Source organism: Canis aureus, chromosome 20, assembly GCF_053574225.1.
Source record: "Canis aureus isolate CA01 chromosome 20, VMU_Caureus_v.1.0, whole genome shotgun sequence".
Lineage (NCBI taxonomy): Eukaryota > Metazoa > Chordata > Mammalia > Carnivora > Canidae > Canis > Canis aureus.
This window is the reverse complement of record NC_135630.1, coordinates 20,953,578-20,972,755: the sequence shown is the minus strand read 5'-3', so window position 1 is coordinate 20,972,755 and position 19,178 is coordinate 20,953,578. Positions and strand designations below refer to the sequence as shown.

General features: G+C 33.4%; 1 protein-coding gene across 1 annotated transcript in view; it reads left to right on the top strand.

The window, feature by feature from the left end:
• The window catches only part of FAT4 (FAT atypical cadherin 4), a 177,006-nt gene that overhangs the window by 95,258 nt on the left and 62,570 nt on the right, over window positions 1-19,178 (top strand). Inside the window, exons 5-6 of the mRNA XM_077861111.1 lie at window positions 3,070-3,992; window positions 4,672-4,846. Coding sequence (XP_077717237.1) covers window positions 3,070-3,992; window positions 4,672-4,846 — 1,098 coding nt within the window. The remainder of the gene's footprint in view (window positions 1-3,069; window positions 3,993-4,671; window positions 4,847-19,178) is intronic.

The following is a 19,178-nucleotide window of genomic DNA, read 5'->3' as shown; positions in this document are numbered from 1 at the left end:
TACAGAATTTTAAAATAATGTATGTACTGTTTCATGATGTGAATATTTGATACAAAGAACAGAGAAAAACAAATGGTCTAACCTCTCTATTTTTTAGGATACTACAAATGTTTAGGGAGAATTTCGAGTTTCTATCTATCCACATCTATTTTCTAGCTGTAGAGCACATGCCCAAAGCCACTTAGATTTGTCAGAAATGAAAAGTCCTTTTCTTTTCAGTAAAGTAAATTTAGGCGGCTTTTGTGGTCTGTAATTGCTTCAGTAAGGATACATGAAGTTCCTGAGATGAGAGCCGTTGCTTCAATGGGGTTGCAGTATTCTGTGCAAAAGTTGTTATATTTTTATGTTTATGGAAGATGATTGTTATTGTGAGTTCATTGTAATGTTATCTAATATGTATATCTGTCATTTTGAATTTGAATATAAAATCAAAGTTTTCTTTTTTCCTAAGTCTGCTTAAGTTTAATAGTTATTATCCCACCAACCTACTCCACTAACCTCTTTTCCCTTAAAAAAGAGGCTGCTCTGCTGTTTACAAAGAGGCTATAAAGTCTTGGTATCATGTTCTTTTTGCCTCTGAAATTTAGTTATTTACTCAAGGAAGCAGCAAACACTGTGGACCTAGGGTGTTCAGATCCTTGATTTAATTGCTTGCATTCCAATTGATTTATGTAGAAGTCCTAGGCTATCACTTTGTAACCATGTGTAATTTTATCAGTTTTTCTAATTTCTTTTGATCTTGGGCATGAAAGATTTTATATACTTTCACAGAAATAAATTTTATATCTCTGCTTGCTGGTATTATTTTATCCAGATGTTTTCATAACTTTTTCTCAGTAATAATTGGGTCTGAATTTGTGCCTCAAAGAATAGGAATTCAATATTTACTGATGGATTTAGCCATAAAAAATGCAGAAAATTTCCTTAGTAATTTGACCTAAATATATTAAAAATATATTTTTGCATAATAATATATAATATTATATAGTTTAAATTAAATTTCTTTCTAAGGATATATATAATATTATATATATACAGATTATCTTTGTAAAAAATATATACATATATATATATAATTATCTATGTAAAATCTCCATTAATTGCACCAATTGATGGAAATTTTATTTGCACCAGATGATGGAACTTTTTTTTTTCCTCATTCCTGTGGAATTTTAAGTCAAGGGTTGGAGTAGGCTGTTGACCTTTTTCAATCCAGATCTTAAAATCCTCTTATCTCCTGCTGGTAAATTGACCTGTGGCCTCCATTAGCTTTATTTATTCATATTTTTCCTGATCTTCAGAGTACTAATTATTCTGAACTTTACATGGCTTCGTTCACTTGTGAATAGTTTAAAATAAACTATAAAGATTATAAGCCATGCTCATAATGAGGGGAGATTCTTACCTTTTTAAAGATCTGCTCAAACCTTGTTCATCTGAAAAATTTTTGTGAATAAGCCAGTGTCTGAAAATTATTTTCATAAATATTTCTTCTCTGTAGCAACATACAGACAAAGGATATTATATAAAGACTTTAAAATCACAGGAAAAGAGAAGTTCTAGCTTTTTTTTTTTTAAAGAGGAGGCAAACCTTACCTAGGAGAAAAGAAAATTCCATTACTCTAGTCAAATTTGCCTCTGTAAGGAACCTGACAAACTTCAAGAAAAGGTAAAGGCTAACTCTAGTCATAGAATCCTGAGAAAGAGTTTTTGCAAGAAAAAAGAAGCAGAGTGATTAAATCGTTCTAGAAGACCCTTGTCACAGAGTGGACATCATTTCTGACACATAAACAGTTTACTTAAAACTTTTTAAAAAAAGATTTTAAGTAATCTCTACAACCAACATTGGGCTCAAACTCAAAATTGAGATCAAGAGTGGCCCGTTCTACTGACTGAGCCAGCCAGGTATCCCTGATGCCTCAATAGTTTAAATTCACCTCAGAAATACAGGAACTGTTTGTAAGCAATTAATGTAATGCAACAGATTTTCCCTAGCATAAAATCTTAGAGTATAAAATCTTTATTAAGAAAGAATTATCTAGAGGCACAATGTTTCTTAGCAACACTTATAATATCCTACAGGGTCCCAGCATCTTTAGGATAAGATATAAAAATGTACATGTTATTATGCGCAAGTGAAGAAAACACTATTCTGTGGCAAGAAATCAGAGTTTTCTTTTGGTTTTCACTGTGTATCTGTTATTTGGTTTTAAATTATTTACTAAAAACAATTGGCCAATCCACTCTCCACATCACTTTTATTAGAATATTCTCTGCAATCATTTTCTGAGATGAGAAATTATATATTATTTATTACAATTAAAAAGGGACACACGATCCTACGAAAATAGATAAAATAGTATCTAAATATAGCCCAATAATAATGTAAGCATTTATATTTGCATTCTTTTATGTATAATTTTACTGCTAACATTTCCTTCAAAGAATACTTTTAAAATACATTAAATGTACATAATAAAATCTGAGAGAGAATTATTTTCACAAAGGCCATTAGCCAGATGCTTAATAAGAATTAAAAAGTATTTATTGGTTTTGACAAGAAACGTAAAAGTAGACTTAAAACATCCATGACTAATGCCATACATCAGAAAATTTTATTGCCCTACTCTGAAAATTGGTGTCAGCCTCAATAAATTACTGAAGTTCTAAATGTTTGGCTAACAGTATAGAATGTGGCACTGTTAATGTTGAATCCTCAGGAACTATGTGATAACAATATGGAAATGCGTAGAAAAATATCCGCCCTCTGGAATACTTTTCTCCTCATTATTTTTGTAATTTAACATTTCTATGTCATAGCAAATAGCAAGCAGTATATAGATCATTCATTTACCAGACTGTAAACATCTTTTCCCATCAAAAGTTAACAGGCAAAGAATTACATGATGTATTACTTACCAAACAATTAACTGCAGCTAAATCATCCATTAGGGGTGTTTGGGCCATCATATATCAAATATGCAAAGTTTTATGTCAGAATTTTTGGTGTGATTTGTTTCTGTACAGCACACATTCAAGAAAATGTAATTTTTTTCCCTTTCATTTCAGGCATCAACTCCCAATTGGCTTTTAGCATTGCTTCAGGTGATAGCCTCAGCCAGTTTACAGTTGACAAGAATGGTGTACTGAAAGTCCTTAAAAGTTTGGATCGGGAAAGTCAGTCCTTCTACAACCTGGTGGTTCAGGTGCATGACCTGCCACAGCTTCCGGCCTCCAGATTCACAAGCACTGCCCACGTCTCCATTATTTTGTTGGATGTAAATGATAACCCACCAGCATTTCTTTCCCCTAAATTGACATACATTCCTGAAAACACACCTATTGATACTATTGTTTTCAAAGCTCAAGCCACAGACCCAGACAGCGGCCCAAACAGCTATATTGAGTACACTCTGCTGAACCCTTTGGGAAACAAGTTCAGTATTGGGACCATTGATGGTGAAGTGAGGCTCACTGGAGAACTGGACAGAGAAGAGGTTTCTAATTATACTCTAACAGTGGTGGCTACAGACAAAGGTCAACCAGCTCTCTCTTCGTCTACAGAGGTTGTAGTTATGGTACTTGACATCAATGATAACAACCCTGTTTTTATGCAAGCCTTGTATAAAGTGGAGATTAATGAGAACACACTTACTGGGACAGATATAATACAAGTATATGCAGCAGATGGAGATGAAGGTACAAATGGACAGGTTCGCTATGGCATCATTGATGGTAATGCCAATCAGGAATTTCGGATCGACTCTGTCACAGGTGCCATCACTGTGGCTAAGCCTTTGGATAGGGAAAAAACTCCTACTTACTCTTTAACTGTTCAGGCAACAGATCGGGGCAGTACCCCCAGAACTGATACCACCACTGTCAGCATTGTTCTACTGGATATTAATGATTTTGTTCCCATGTTTGAGCTATCTCCGTATTCTGTAAATGTCCCTGAGAATTTAGGGACACTTCCCAGAACAATTCTTCAGGTCAGTATATTTAAATTGAACAAATATTGTGTTCACTATAAGACCTCTAATTTGATAATCTGCCCTCTCCTACGCTGTTCATGCTTCACCTCCCTCTTCTTCATTCCTTCCATAAATGCTTGGCTGCAGATATAGCAAATCTTGAAAAGGAAAGTTGTATGAAAATTATACCTAAGAACCTATTGATTTACTCATAGATTAAAATATTGCATTTCTATTATGTTCTTTTATGTGTACTCAATTTCTCACATTTATATATTTGTGTTTAAAGTTGTTTCACTGTAGCAGTAATATCTAAACATAGTGAGAAAATAAAATGATATTAAAGTTTTAAAACTTTGTTACAAACATTATTCTCAGCTTCCCTTTTCACAAATCCAACTACCTAGATGATACCGCTGTCATAAATTTTGGGAAACCTTCCAAAAACACGATGCTTTGGTTTTAAACATATTTTTACAAAAAAAGAAAAAATATATATACCACATTGTATCATTTTTTAAATTTTTTGCTTGAAACTTAAAAACATGTCTGTGGATTTTTAAAAAATATTTTTAAATATTTTAAATATTTTTTTAAATATAAGACTATATGTCATTATTTTTAATGGTATATTTCACTCTGTGGTAGACCTTGTTAGTTTTACATACATTCCAGCATGTCTTGTTCTCTCCTATAGGTGGTGGCAAGAGACGATGATCAAGGTTCTAATAGCAAACTCTCATATGTTCTATTTGGTGGTAATGAAGACAATGCTTTTACTCTCTCAGCTAGTGGAGAACTTCGAGTAATACAGAGTTTGGACCGTGAAACAAAGGCACACTTTGTTTTGATGGTCACAGCTACAGATTCAGGTAAGTCCTGTCTGGTTGTGAAGAATCTCTTCACAATATAAATAAATGAAAGTATATTTGTCTACCATGAAATTAAATATTTGCTGAAATGTACTAATCCTTGGAGCTCTGATTGTATATATATGATTTATAGCCCATATATCACTTTGTGAAATTTGTGTATAAATATGTAAGTGGTAAGGGCTTGAGTACATTACAAACAGAGCTCTATTCCTATAAGACAAAATGCATCCTTGCCAAGTAAGCCATCTGAGTACCTTTGAGGATGACCTGATACTTTACCACTTGAGCTGTGAGGCATTTCAAGTACCTTAAGCTTTGAAAACATCCAAATGGTTCTAACTGGTCCTGGAGATAATAGAGTGGGTCAAGGGTTTCACTTCCTTAGTCCCTAGGTTTTGTACGTAGCTGTAATTGGCATATTTTTTTAAGATTATTTATTTATTCATAGAGACAGAGAGAGAGGCAGAGACACAGGCAGAGGGAGAAGCAGGCATCATACAGAGAGCCTGATGTGGGACTCGATCCGGGGTCTCCAGGATCAGGCCCTGGGCTGAAAGCGGCACTAAACCACCGAGCCACCCGGGCTGACCTTGTAATTGGCATTTTTGAAGCTCTACAGAGCTCCAAAAAAGAGTATCAGTGAGAGCCCAGCATTTCTCATTGAGTTGGCAGTGTAATGGACTACCATAGAAATAATGAAAAACAGTACACGTTAGTTAGCTTTTAATGTCTGGAAAGAATAATCATGCAAAGTTGTATAGCGGGTAGTACAAAAACAATCTATTAAAAAAAGATTTACCATTATTTTGTTTTGCATATGCTGACTCTGTGAACACTGAAACTTCTAATTCAAAATTGAATTAATTAAAAATTTGTCAAAGAAACTTTATACCTTGAAGAAAGTATATATTGCTTAATTATTTGTTGAATAAATGATTGAATGAATGGACTAATCATTGATTTCCAGAGGTATTAATGAATTATGAAACATTATACTATGCGACATTCGTTATAAAGATAGTCAGAGTGGGACACCTGAGTGGCACAATTGGTTAAATGTCTGACTGTTGATTTTGGCTCAGGTTGTGATTTCAAGATCAGGAGATCAAACCCCACGTCAGGCTCCAAAAGTCTGCCTGGGTTTCTCTATCCTTCTCTCTCCCTCTCTCTGCCTTCCCTTTCAAATAAATAAATAAATAAATAAATAAATAAATAAATAAATAAAACTTTAAAAAAATACTCACAACTTATTATTTAAGTATTGAAGAATTTGATAATGATAATGTTGACAGTGTTTAAAAATTTGTTGAAATTGTTTTAAGCCAAGGCACACTTGAAACCTCAAATGATTAAAATCATATACAATTATGTGTGCACGTGTGTGCATAAATATACAATTATATATATTTATGATTATAATATATATATTTATGTAGCTGTGTGGATACTGATACAGAGGAACAATTGTGAGTTTATTGAGGGGGCTCATATATTATTTGCTATTTACTTTTGGGAGTGTAATTATCTGAGACTATTGCCTACAGAGAAAACAATATTCTTTGTATATTTTTTAATATGTGTGAATGACCATGTTACATTTTATGCAAACTATAAAATTCTGAGGAATGATGAATATGGTAACCACATAAAACTTGATCTGAAACATGTTTTATGATATGTGTAGTCAGTATTGTGCTTCATGGTTAGTAGGCAAAAGGGTAAGCATCCCCATGTAAAAAATGCAGCCATTACCATTCTGCTCATATCAATTCAGTATTTCAAGAGTCACCTGGAAAGAAAAGAGGATAATACTGAGTAGAAACTGGTAGTCAGGTATTTAGAACCAAGGTTTTATTACTAAAACATCCCAGTCTTAGCTTCCCTCTCCGGTTAGTATTGAAAATGTGTGATCAATTCTAGGCACACATGAAAACATAGCCTTTGTGGAAGTAAAGTGGGGGAGGAGAAACCAGGACCAAAAATCTAGTTTGCTAAGGCACCAGTCACTATAAAAATTGCTGCACAGAAGGTGTGTCACATGGAAGTCATCCCCAGATGGGAAGCAGGATGTGATTGTGAGAGTTATGGGTGCAGTACAGGGTGATCTGGGGTGGGCAGACACAGCCCACAAGTTCTCCATCAGAAGATTTGTATTTTGGAACATTCTAAGTCAAAAGCCACTGCAGAGAAGGAATGTAACCATGTAGACAAGAGTGCCTATTTTCAACCACATAATTTTGAGAATTTAAATTATTTTTGTGTGTATATGCAGTCAAGGGGGGTGGAAGATACTGTGAAGAGAAAGAGAATGTTGTGTTTTTGTTGTTTGTTTGTTTTTTGATGTACGACCATCTATGTCCTGCAGTATACCAGGTTTTACAGACATTAACCTGTTTCTACAAATCAGTTTTATCATCTCAAAGACTTAATGTATTATTTTGATTTTACTTACAGTAAACCCAAACTCAGAATGGTTAAATAATTTGCTCAGAATTACACAGCCATGTGGCAGAGTATGGTTCAGACTTCTGGGCCAGAGCTTGCATTTAGGCTCCCCACAGGGAGTTATACTTTTATTATTTGTCCTTAACATTAAGAGTATCAGGCTCCCCACAGGGAGCCTGACTCTCCCTCTGCCTTTGTCTCTGCCTCTCTCTCTCTGTCTCTCATGAATAAATGAATAAAATATTTTAAAAAATATTCTTATTAAAAGATGTATACATGCATTTGTTAAAACAACTTTTAAATTGCAGTTCACATTAAATTTCATTTTATACTTTACTACCTTAGAAAGCTTTTTATTTGTAGCAGAGCTTTCTTTTCAAACTTCTAAAGAATATACTCTTATTAAGTGTTTCACCATTCAAAAAAAACCACAGATTTTTAAAACTGTAGTTCAGCCGAATCATAGTTAAGGAATATTTTGTGGAATGACCAGCAAGTTTAATCACTACTTGTGGTTCTGTTTCTCCATCAAAATAGCAATATAAAGAGACATTTCATTAGGAAGAGAGAAAGAAGAAAGGAAAGAAAGGAAAGAAAGAAAGAAAGAAGAAAGAAAGAAAGAAAGAAAGAAAGAAAGAAAGAAAGAAAGAAAGAAAGAAAGAAAGAAAGAGAAAGAAGAAAGAAAGGAAAAAAAGAAAGAAAGAAAGAAAGAAAGAAAGAAAGAAAGAAAGAAAAGAAAGAAAGAAAAAGAAAGAAAGAAAGAAAGAAAGAACTTGAAATGATAGAGCTAAAATTGTTTTCTTCTAACAGACATGAGTGAATGAGCCTGCTAGGAACATTCATAAGGAGATTCAACAGAACATCGTTCTAAATGCACAGACTGTGCAGGAATCAAGGGAGCCAGACCGTGGGAATTTCTGGAGCCATGAGCCTTGAGCCTGAGGAAGATTAGGGACCTAGAATTCTTTTTTTTTTTTTTTTTTTTTTTTTAAGATTTTATTTATTTATTCATGAGACACAGAGAGAAAGAGAGAGAAGCAGAGACACAGGCAGGGGGAGAAGCAGGCTCCATGCAGGGAGCCCAACGTGGGACTCGATCCCAAGTCTCCAGGATCATGCCCTGGGCTGAAGGCGGCTCCAAACCACTGAACCACCCGGGCTGCCTGGGATTCTTAATGTAAGGACAAATAATAAAAGTATAACTCTGATTTCTACGAAGGATTAATGTTATTAGCTGAGAAATGAAAAGACCAAGTATGTGTTGATTCTACCCAATATTGAGATAGGAGAGCTATGAGTTATGGAAATTCAGATTATCAGTAAAACTAAGGTATTTGGAAGTTTGTCATTCAGAGCTTTAATTATAGTGTTAGGGAGCATGATGGGAGGTTTAAATGAGATTCAGCATGTTGGCAGTCCTGGAAATTAGAGAATTGATTGAACTTTGTCCCAAAGCACAGATTTTTATGTCTTTTTTTTTTTTTTTTGAGTTGCCCTGAAACAGACTGGTGTGTCTGAGGCTGTTGAAGAAGTATTCAGTTAGGTGTCTGAGGACCACTTAATATAGATCATGTAGAAAACAATCAGAAATTGTGTAGGAAGATGGACTAAATTCTTTTAAAGTCATTAAGACTCATGCGACTGTGATTTTATGTTCAATTCGATTGCATACTTTGGGTATTACAAATAAACGATTTTTATGGGATAATGTGAGTTTGAGATATCAGGCTTCAGAATCTGCCATTTAATCCTGTATTCCAACAATGAAGTTTTGACACAGGATTTAAAATACAGATTCAGCGCTTTAATTTAAAAGTCAAATTGGTAGGTGACACGAGGAAACAGAAAAAATATGGCAGCTTTTGGATCCCAGATGCCATGTTATTTTCAATTTTTCAAAGTTCTAAGGACCAGGAAAATATCAAAGTATTCTAAAAAAGAAAGAAAGTTTGACAGTTTTATTCCAGCTCACAAATCACTTTTCCTTTGCTTTTAAAAAATTCTTACCTGATGGCAATCCAAGGATGGGTCAACTGTGGCAAAATGGCAATAATTGAATCTGCAGGGTTTATTTATTATTTTTTATTATTATCATTTAAAAAATAAGCAACCCTTTAAATCTTCAAATTTTCTTTGGATAAAATATTAGCATTCCACTCTCATTATATTTTTATTTACTGACTGTGTGGCTATAAACTAGCACATCTGGAAACTCTCTAACTACTCCTGTCTACTGCTTAAAATGAGCTACAACCACACTACCACATGTATGTGGGCCTGAATGTTACACTGCTAAAAAACAAAACCAGAACAAGTATAATAATTCTACCTCATTCTTCCCATAGTTTTAAATTATTAAATGATAATTTAATGAGTTGAGACTATAACCCAATAAAAAATAATATTTTGTTTAACTAGAATTAAAAATGATTTACATTTACCTCCCTTCATTCTGTATTCCTTACTGTTATTTTCTTCCAGAAATATGTATTGTACTACGTACAAACTTTTTGAAGTGAAAGCTTCCCTTCGGCACAGTAAGGTTGGTCCTGCAGAGAACCCTGCACTATGTTGTTCCTTTTAAGAGAGCAGCTGACTTTAAAGCAGTTAAAGAATGCTTTGGCATTCTATTCCCAAATAGTCTTCCTTATAAGAATTTTCCTTATCATTGTCTTATATGTGCAATAAACAAAATAATGTGATTTTAATATAGCAAGTTGCACTGAATTATCAGGGAACCCAACACAATACACTTAAGACATTAAGAGAATTAATTTGCAAAATGGAAATATATCCTAAGGTAAATACATAACCTTGTAGTTAAACTGGAGTTGAAGTCTCGCCTCTTCCATTTCCTAGCTACATAACCTTGCAAAAGTTACCTTCATATTCATATTGTTAAAATGAATACACTAATTTCTACATGAAAAGTTTGTTGGCAGAAATAAATAAGAAAATGACTTCCTTTATCATTTGATATTAGCATATTTCCTGGACGTCTCAAACTCAGTAAAGTCAAAGAAAACTTTTTGACTCTAACAACCTCCCTACCCCTCCATAAATTGCTCTGAGTCCACAATTTTGCAATTGTTTTTATCATTCTTTGTTTCTCTTTCTCTGTACCCCACATTGAACAAGTCCATTCACAGGTAGACTCTGCCTTAAAAAAATATAAAAAAATGTCCAATATTTATCCAGCTTTCTTCATTTCCACTACCCCCACAGTGGTCTAAGCCAGGGCTAATATAATAGCTCCCTAACTGCCAAACTTTTCTTCCCTAAGTATATTCTCCAACAAGCAGCTCATGAACTTTGAAACTATAAATTAGATCATCATGCCCCATCGGTTGCTTAAAAGCCCTTCAGTGATTTCTAAGAATAAAGCCTGAATTTCTGACCGCTGACACATGGCATTAAATGACCTGGCCTCTGTCCACCTATCTGACCTCATCTCTCCCCACCACTGCCGCCTTTACCAGGCATCTGCCCTCAAATCAAGCACTGAGCAGGTTCAACCATGGTCACCTCCCAGCTCTTCATTCAGTGTCATCACTGACACTGTTAGAAGGGTTGAAATGGGCCAGCGTGGAAGGTATCTCCCATGTAGAAATCAGCAAATGCTACCAATCCAGCCACTTGCTTCTGGAGAGTAGCTGTCAAACTTTTATTGCAAATTGCTGATGCCAGTTAATCTGGCCTGTTTAAAAATATCAACCTTCTCCTTCCTGCTTTTGCCCCTGGGCATATAACTTCTTATCTGGAGTGTTCCTTTTTTCTTTCTTTCTCTTTCTTTCTCTTTCTTTCTCTTTCTTTCTCTTTCTCTTCTTTTCTTTTCTTTTTTTTTTTTTTTTTTAAGGTCAGACACATTCATGTCTTGGTCATTTTGTTGTTATATCTAGGTGAGATGTCCACTCCTCAGAAACAACTTATCTGACCACTCATCTAATGTAATCCCCTCCCTCCAGGGTCACTCTATCACTTTACCTTGTTGTGATTTTATCTTAACAATAATTACTATATGACACTATATGCTTATAAATAACACATGACTATATGCATTTTGTTTACTCCATCAATAGCTGTCCTTTTTCCAGTAGAACAGAAACTTCCTAAGTCTTGTTAAGAAATGAATTACCAAAAACACCGAAAACAGGTGCTTAATAAAATTTGTTGAATGAAAAACTGATTTAATGAGTGAGAAATGATAATTAGCAACCAGTTCATAACCATTTTATTTTATTATGCAAGTGTTATTTTATATTTATTTACCATACTTTTAGATTATTTTTGTATATTTATCACTTGCAGATTTTTCAAAGGACCTACCAAAAGGAAAAAGTGTCAGTCTTTTAAAACTCATGACTGAAATTCCAGAAGTTTTTGCTACATTGGTTGTGGTCATTCAAATTGACCTCTGCTTTGAAAAACAGCACAAGTGTTTAAGGCTCTGGAGTGTTTAGTGTGATGTGATAAATTGCAGTCATATGTAAGGGCCCACTGAAGCATTTTATGGCTTTAATTCAGTTTCAAATACTTAAAATACTGTTTGAGCTATGTTCTCATGACTTTCTCCTGAACTTTCTGGATCTTATTCAATTCTGTTATCTGTTAGATGTTTCTAGGTAGGGTTTGTCCTACTCTGTGCTGTGCCACTTACCTTTCTTAATTTGATTCATTAATTCAAAATCTGCATAAGAAAAAACTATGTGCTTTTGAAGTGTTAACCATTTGGCAATCGTTTTGTATGTGGGCTTCTCAAAACAAAAAAGTCTGAGCCTCCCATATCTCTCAAATACCCAAGCACCTTTTCAGCTACAAAAAATATAACATACATATGGTATTTAGCTTCACATGGCTTAATAATAAGGTCCTATGACTCTTCACATAATGTAATATGAAAAGATTCACTTGTTTTGAATTTTGTTATGGAAATTTTGATGTTTTGATAAACCGTTCTAATAGATATACATCTATAGAAGTAATTTTTCCAGGTCTCTGATACCTATATCTTTTTAATTCAAGATAATCTTCTGTCCTCATCAGTAAGTTTAGAATCTGTGAATCATTAATTTCTACCACTATTCTTGCAAAGAACTAAATTAGTATGTGAGAAAGGAGTAAAACAAGGTGACATGACAATAGGGGAACAAATTATAATTCAATGTGTAATATGGAAGGATTTTGAAAGAGAACTATATATGAAAAACTCCCAAATTAGAGAAATTCTGACTTAAAATGTTAATTTTATAGCCAGGAGAGTCTTTGAAGATGAGCTGGTCCATTTTCTTTATATTTGAGGCAAGAAAATTGAGTCCTGGAAAAATAAGTAATTTGTCAGAGCTTGAATACCAAGAGTGATAGAGTGAAGAACAATAATATCAAGGATTTCTGCCTTTCAACTGAGTTCTTACTCACATATAGTATATTTATGAAGCAGGATTTGCTGATTTTCTGCATAACATAGATATACAAAAACACAATTTTAAGAAAGCTTCTCTTCTTATATGCTGTTCCTTGTAACCTCCTAATGAACAAAATGTTATTTTTTTCCAAATAAATTAATGTTTCAAAATATGTTTAAGTGAAGTCAAATAAATTAGAATCAGTAATTTTGATATTGATCTTTTGCAAATTGACTTAAATTTGGCCATTGATCAAATTGAATTGCTAAGTAACAGAAGATATAAAAAAAACTCATTAGGCTTTCCTATTAGGCTTTCCTATAGGAAAAAAGCCATTAGGCTTTCCAGGTAGAAGATGATAATATTACCAATTATCCCTGCCAGTTGTCATTTTGTATTTATTAAAATCAAACCATGAGGCTATTTAACATACCTTGTAAGTGAATTCTGATGTCAGTCAATGAGTCCCCTGTGCTGCTATGGTCTATATTAATGTGTAACAAGCATCTTGATATTGTTTTGTCAGAAAATATTTATGCTGCAGGCTCAGTTCTTCTAGATACTGGAGATACAATGGTGAACAGTGAAAATTTTCTGTCCCTAAGGAGAATAAAAAAAATGTAATACATAGGCCAGGAGTGATATGAGATGCTATGAAATTAAGTAGAGCAAGTTAAGCGGCAAGAGAGTGAGGAACTGAAGGTACTAGGTTTTTTAAAATATTTTATTTATTTATTCATGAGAGACACAAAGAGAGAGGCAGAGAGAGAAGCAGGCTCCCTGTGGGGAGCCCAATGTGGGACTGGATCCCAGGAACCCGGGATCATGCTCTGAGCCAAAGGTAGATGCTTAACCACTGAGCAACCCAGGTGTCCCTGGAGGTACTATTTTTGATAGTACAGTCAACAAAGTGAAATGTAAAGATCTAGGTAAATAATGTTGCTTGCAAATGAGGCAGGGATCAAGTTGAACACACCCAAAGAACAGCAGGAGGTTCCTGGATGATCAAACAAGAGTACTTGAAAAAGAGAAAGTCTTGGAGGATGAGGTAGGCGGAAGCTAGATCACATAAACATTTCAGGATAGGGTAAAGAACTCTAATTTTGTTCAAGGAAAGAGGTGAAGCTTTGTTAGGACTTTGGACAGGAAGTGACAGGGGGTTTGGAAAGATCTGATTTTGTGGAGAAGAGATCTGGCTTTATGGTAGTGGTGAAAAACAAGAGCGGAAATAGAAATGGTGTTTAAAAGACCATGACAGCAATCCCTGAGAGAGATCATAGTGTTTGAAATTAGGTGACACAGTGGAGGTGGTGTGAAGGAATTACATATCCCTTTTAAAATCTGAGTCAGTGGGACTTGATAATGAGATTGGAGGTGTGAGAAGTTAGGAAAAAAGGTGAGTCAAACAGAAGTCCTAGAATATTTGCTTTGGAAATTTGGAGATGGGAAGAGAGAAGAATTTTAGGATAAATTATCAAGAATTATTTTTTGGATATAGTGTATTTTAGATATGAAATATCCCGTGGAGATGTAAGGTGAGAGATACAGAAGTTTAGTTCTTACGGAAGTCACTGGAATAGATACAACATGGAAAGTGGTAAACCTTAGATGCTATCCATTCTGTGCCTACTGAATGCTTGTATGTGCCAGCATTTGACTATATCATCTCATTTAACCTCATAACAGCCCTGTAAATTAGATACTATTATTCAAATTTTATGAATTAAAAGAAAAACAAAGAACCTGAGTAATAGGGACAGTGAACAACTTGGCTTAAGCATGCAGCTGGTCAGTGAAAACAGGTTTCAAAACTGATAAAACTGGTGAGGGGGAACATGTCTGAACTACTACTCACTGCTCCCCACATATTAGCTTGTCTACTTGTGATACGTTCTGTATACCACATTCATAAGAATTTCTTCTCTTTGGGTTAAATGTTATTTTTATATTAAAAAAAAACATAGGTTTATTAAAAAAATGACTTGTGGTTTTCAGCCACTGTGGTTTGCACAGCCTGCAAACTAAGAATATTCATAAATTTGAATCGAAGGATTGATATTCTCATCAAATCAGGAAATGTGTATCTATGCGTTTTATCAAGTGCAAAATAAATGCTAGATATTTTACTGAGAATATACAATATGTACGATATACATATATAGATGCATACAATAAGTCAGTTGGGTTGTGTGTGCATGTTTGCATTTAATTTGGGGGTGGCAAATTAGTGCACAAATTAAGTACATTATTCTTTATCTGTTCTTAGTCTAATGTACAAATGAGATATAGATATATTCTGGATATAGATTAGGCCAAAAAGTTTAGTTATGAAGCGTCTATGTGTCAGCATAACTAATAGGTCTGAGGGGAAAAGTTCAGTTATTAGCATTTCTAATTAAGGACATTTATCATCTGGCTGAAAGAAGGACTAAACTTCATTCTTATGCAGGGATAGAAAATTACTTTTTAATGGAGGGGAAACATGATGCTTTCGCAAAAGTTGATTCTAAAAGCTAAAAGGGCTAATCACCATGCTTTATTTTCTTGGTGAAGATATGATGACATTTGAATTAATGCTATCTGTCATAATGTTTAGTTGAGACAGTCATTGTATTACAAATGGCTCTGTAATCAAAAGAGAGGTCAAAAATGTGGAATATGACATATTACATCTGAAGATAGTTGTTTTTTAAATGTTCCAGAAAGATGGCGTTTTGTCAGCATTATTTGTGGGAAAATGTTAGAGAAGAGCTTGCTTTGCCTGTTATGATGAACATTTTTAATAATGAAAATTGTTTGAACACTTTCCATAAGGCAACAAGGATTCCATAAATCAGATAAGGCCAGGGTTATCCTCAATTACTAAAAATTAATTTCATTTAACTTGCTTCTATATTTGAGTCTAAGACACTTTTGGTTATTTCCATCTGAGTTGTTGAAAGAAACAATTTGCTGATCTAGTAAGCTTTATACAGTAATTCATTAATCCAACAGTATCCAATATAATAGAAAGAACCTTCACAGAGCTGAACAAGGCAAGAGATTCATAGACCCAGTGAGCAGGAGCAAGGACATTATACTGGGCATTTGTTGATTTGTTAAAGCAAGTTTACTTTCCCTGTATGGAGCATACAGAAGACTTGGAGTCAGCCAAGGTAATTTGTGCTGAAGAGGCAAGAGCTGGTTGGTTGACCTAGGCCTCTATTTCTGGGAGAACTTCCAAGCACAGAAACTTAGTTAAGTTCTGGTTTGCTGATGGGAGGCTTACCATGAATGACTCCATCTCGGGCCAAATATGGTTACTTTAACAAAATATTTGTCCTAGATGAGAATTTCATCTCCAAGGTTGATAACTGATGAGTATTTTACTTCCTCTTATTTCTAGTAAGCCTTTGTACCATGTCTGTTAGTGACATAAGTATTGTTATAAATTATTTATTTACATACTTTTATTTAAATCAGGAAAAATTCTCCCCATGTAGAATTTCGTTTGTATATTCATAGAATACAAATACAAAAACAGATGATTTAACCTCCAAAATTCTGTTAAATAAGAGCTAGAATTGTCATTATGTTGCATAGAATTAAAATTTATAAAATAATTTCAGCCTACACTTTATTTACTCATATGAGCTATAAAATGAGTAGACAAACACCCAACTTTAAAATGGAAATAAACTATTTACAATATTAAGGAAAATGTTTATATTACTTAAAAGATAAACATTAAGTATCATAAAAACTAACTTGATCTCATTGTTAGAAGGTTTTTTCCCTTAAAGTCCTTTAATTTTATCCTATTAAGACATAATCACAAAAAAAAGACATAATCATTTTGTCGCCTATTTTGATAAGTATTTCATTAATATATAATTCAGTATTTTCAGGAAGTATGCAGGAGGAATGGTGTGTTTAGCATTTGAAGGTAGCCTTTGGTGTTTCAGAGTTTCAAAAAGTGTTGAGGATTTTTTTTAAGGGTTTTTAAAAATATTTTCTAAAAGGTAATTCCTCAAGACTTGCTTTTTGGGCAGGATAAAATATTTTATTACCATTATATATTACTTTATAAATTTTTAAATTGTGGCAGCATATATATAGAACATAATTACCATTTTAATGGTTTTTAGTGTACAGTTCAGCAGCATTAAGTACATTCACATGGTTGTACAACTTTTCCGTGTCATTTTCATAATATTATTAAAGTTTCTTTAGTTTTACTTATCACCTCTATTTAGTATAAGAATTTATTAAAGAACATAGTGTTTTTATAATTTTCTACAGAAATAATTAAAAAATCAGGTGTCATTTAAGCATATATGTACCTAATTGATATAAATATATTTGTAGGACTAATTAGCAGTAATAAATTACATTATAAAGTGCAGTTTGAAAAATACAAAGCCTTCAGTCATATTGAAAATGTTCCATACTTTTTTTGCTTTATACATTTGCTGAATTTAAATTAAATCTAACTACACAAGTTCCAACGTTAATATAGAATGGCTAAAATTCAGTACATTTTTAGTGGATGGCTTACGAACTGTGAGAAAAAAGTGTTTACTTCACGGGAAAGAAAAAAAAAAGAAGCTAATACTTTACTACAACAAACACACACCCAGTCAGAGGACCCATTCACCAAATGTTTGATGTCAAGAATAAAATCGGCTTTGTTGCAAAGCAACAGATTTCAGTTAGGCAAAAATTTGATTTCTGCAGAATAGTTTTTCATGTTTCACAAAAGTATGTTTAATTTATAAGGGCTAACATAAAAAATGTAATCTGCCTGCAGTTTGAACTTTAATTACTCATTTAGACTCATTTATTACACTTAATAAAGATGTATTTTCTGATAAAGCAGTTGCCTGAAACTTTTTTCTTTTTAAAATCTTATTATAAATTACCTTCAATTTTATCTTGATATAGTTGAGCTATCAATATTTGATATATTGAGCCAGTGTTAAAAGGCTTATTACTTACTTACTAAATTAATAATTTCCCAAATTCAAAAATATAGAATATGATTCAGACAAAGCATGGAACTACCCACAGTAGCATGGATTATCAGAAGATTAAACTGTAAACATTCTTTCTTCATGTAGATGATTTTTTTACACATTTCAAATATTGCTTTTCAGAATCATGTGAATTGTTTGGTGTTTGCTTTAAAAATGTCAGGTTTTCTATCAATTTATTCATGTTTATTTTACCTTTATATGTATATTTACATACACATATGCATACATATACAGATGGATGTGTGTATAATACATAAAATTTTACAAAATGAAATTTGAAGTTCCTTTTATCTTCCAACTTACAATTATATTTCAAATGTCCACTGCACCTGCTAGCCTCTACAGTTATAAATTTCTAGAACCTTAACTTTTTATTACACTTGTATCTTCAACTGTTTTCTTTTGTCCACCATCATCTACCAGGAGTCTGTGTCATTATATCCTACCTCCTCTCTGATTGCATCTGTTTTTCATAAATCAATCCCAGATGAAACTGAAAAATTTTGCCCTATTATGCCACTGCCTATATAATTCATCATCATCAGATCTATTCAAACTAAACATTGGCCCCTGGTATTCTAATTCTTCTCCTGGGATTCAGGATTAATTGGGACCCTCTGTTTATAAGTAGTAGACTATCTCCAAAACTTTGACCTTTGTCTGCGGTCTTGTTCTCCGACCCCAGCCTTCGGCCAAGGCCTATATTCCCAGATGTATATTTCTAGAAATATTTGGTCTTTGAACTTTCAGCCAGTCACTAGACCAGGTTTTCATATAAAGAATCAAAGGAAAAGACTACAGAACAAGAACAAGGCCTAATGGTATGCATTATGGGTTTATATAAAGATGAATTAAATGAAAGTATTCCTGCTCTCAATTAGCTTATAGCTTAATAGAGGATATGACAAATACATCAATAGTAATAATCATATAGAGTAAAACATCTGCAATAAGAATGGCAGTTTTATCTGAGCTCAATGAACTAAAATATTTTTTTAAGAGTTCTAAATTGGCTCTCTCTTTCCACTTTGGATGAATATAAATAAATTCCTTAGATTCTTTGAGTCTCAAATTTTTCATAAAAAATAAACAACAATACCTACTTCATGGATTCTGTATATTAAATGAGTAGTACATATAAAAGATATATATATATACATACACATATATGATTTCAATTAAGTGTTCAACAACATGTATATGCAGATATACATATGTATATATACATTTATACTTCCATTTATAGACAAAATGGGGCTAAGTTTACACAGAATAATTAATATTTCAGTTTTTTTTTTGACATACTAATGTTGAGGCTTTTTGGCAACTTGCAGGAGGAGGCATTCCATATTTCTCTTGATTTCATCTTCCTGCTTAAAGTTTAAAGGTGGTGACTTCCAGAGCTCACACTATCAGTGGGCAGAATGAGGAGAGATCTGGGAGTATGGTGGTAGGCCCCATGCCCAA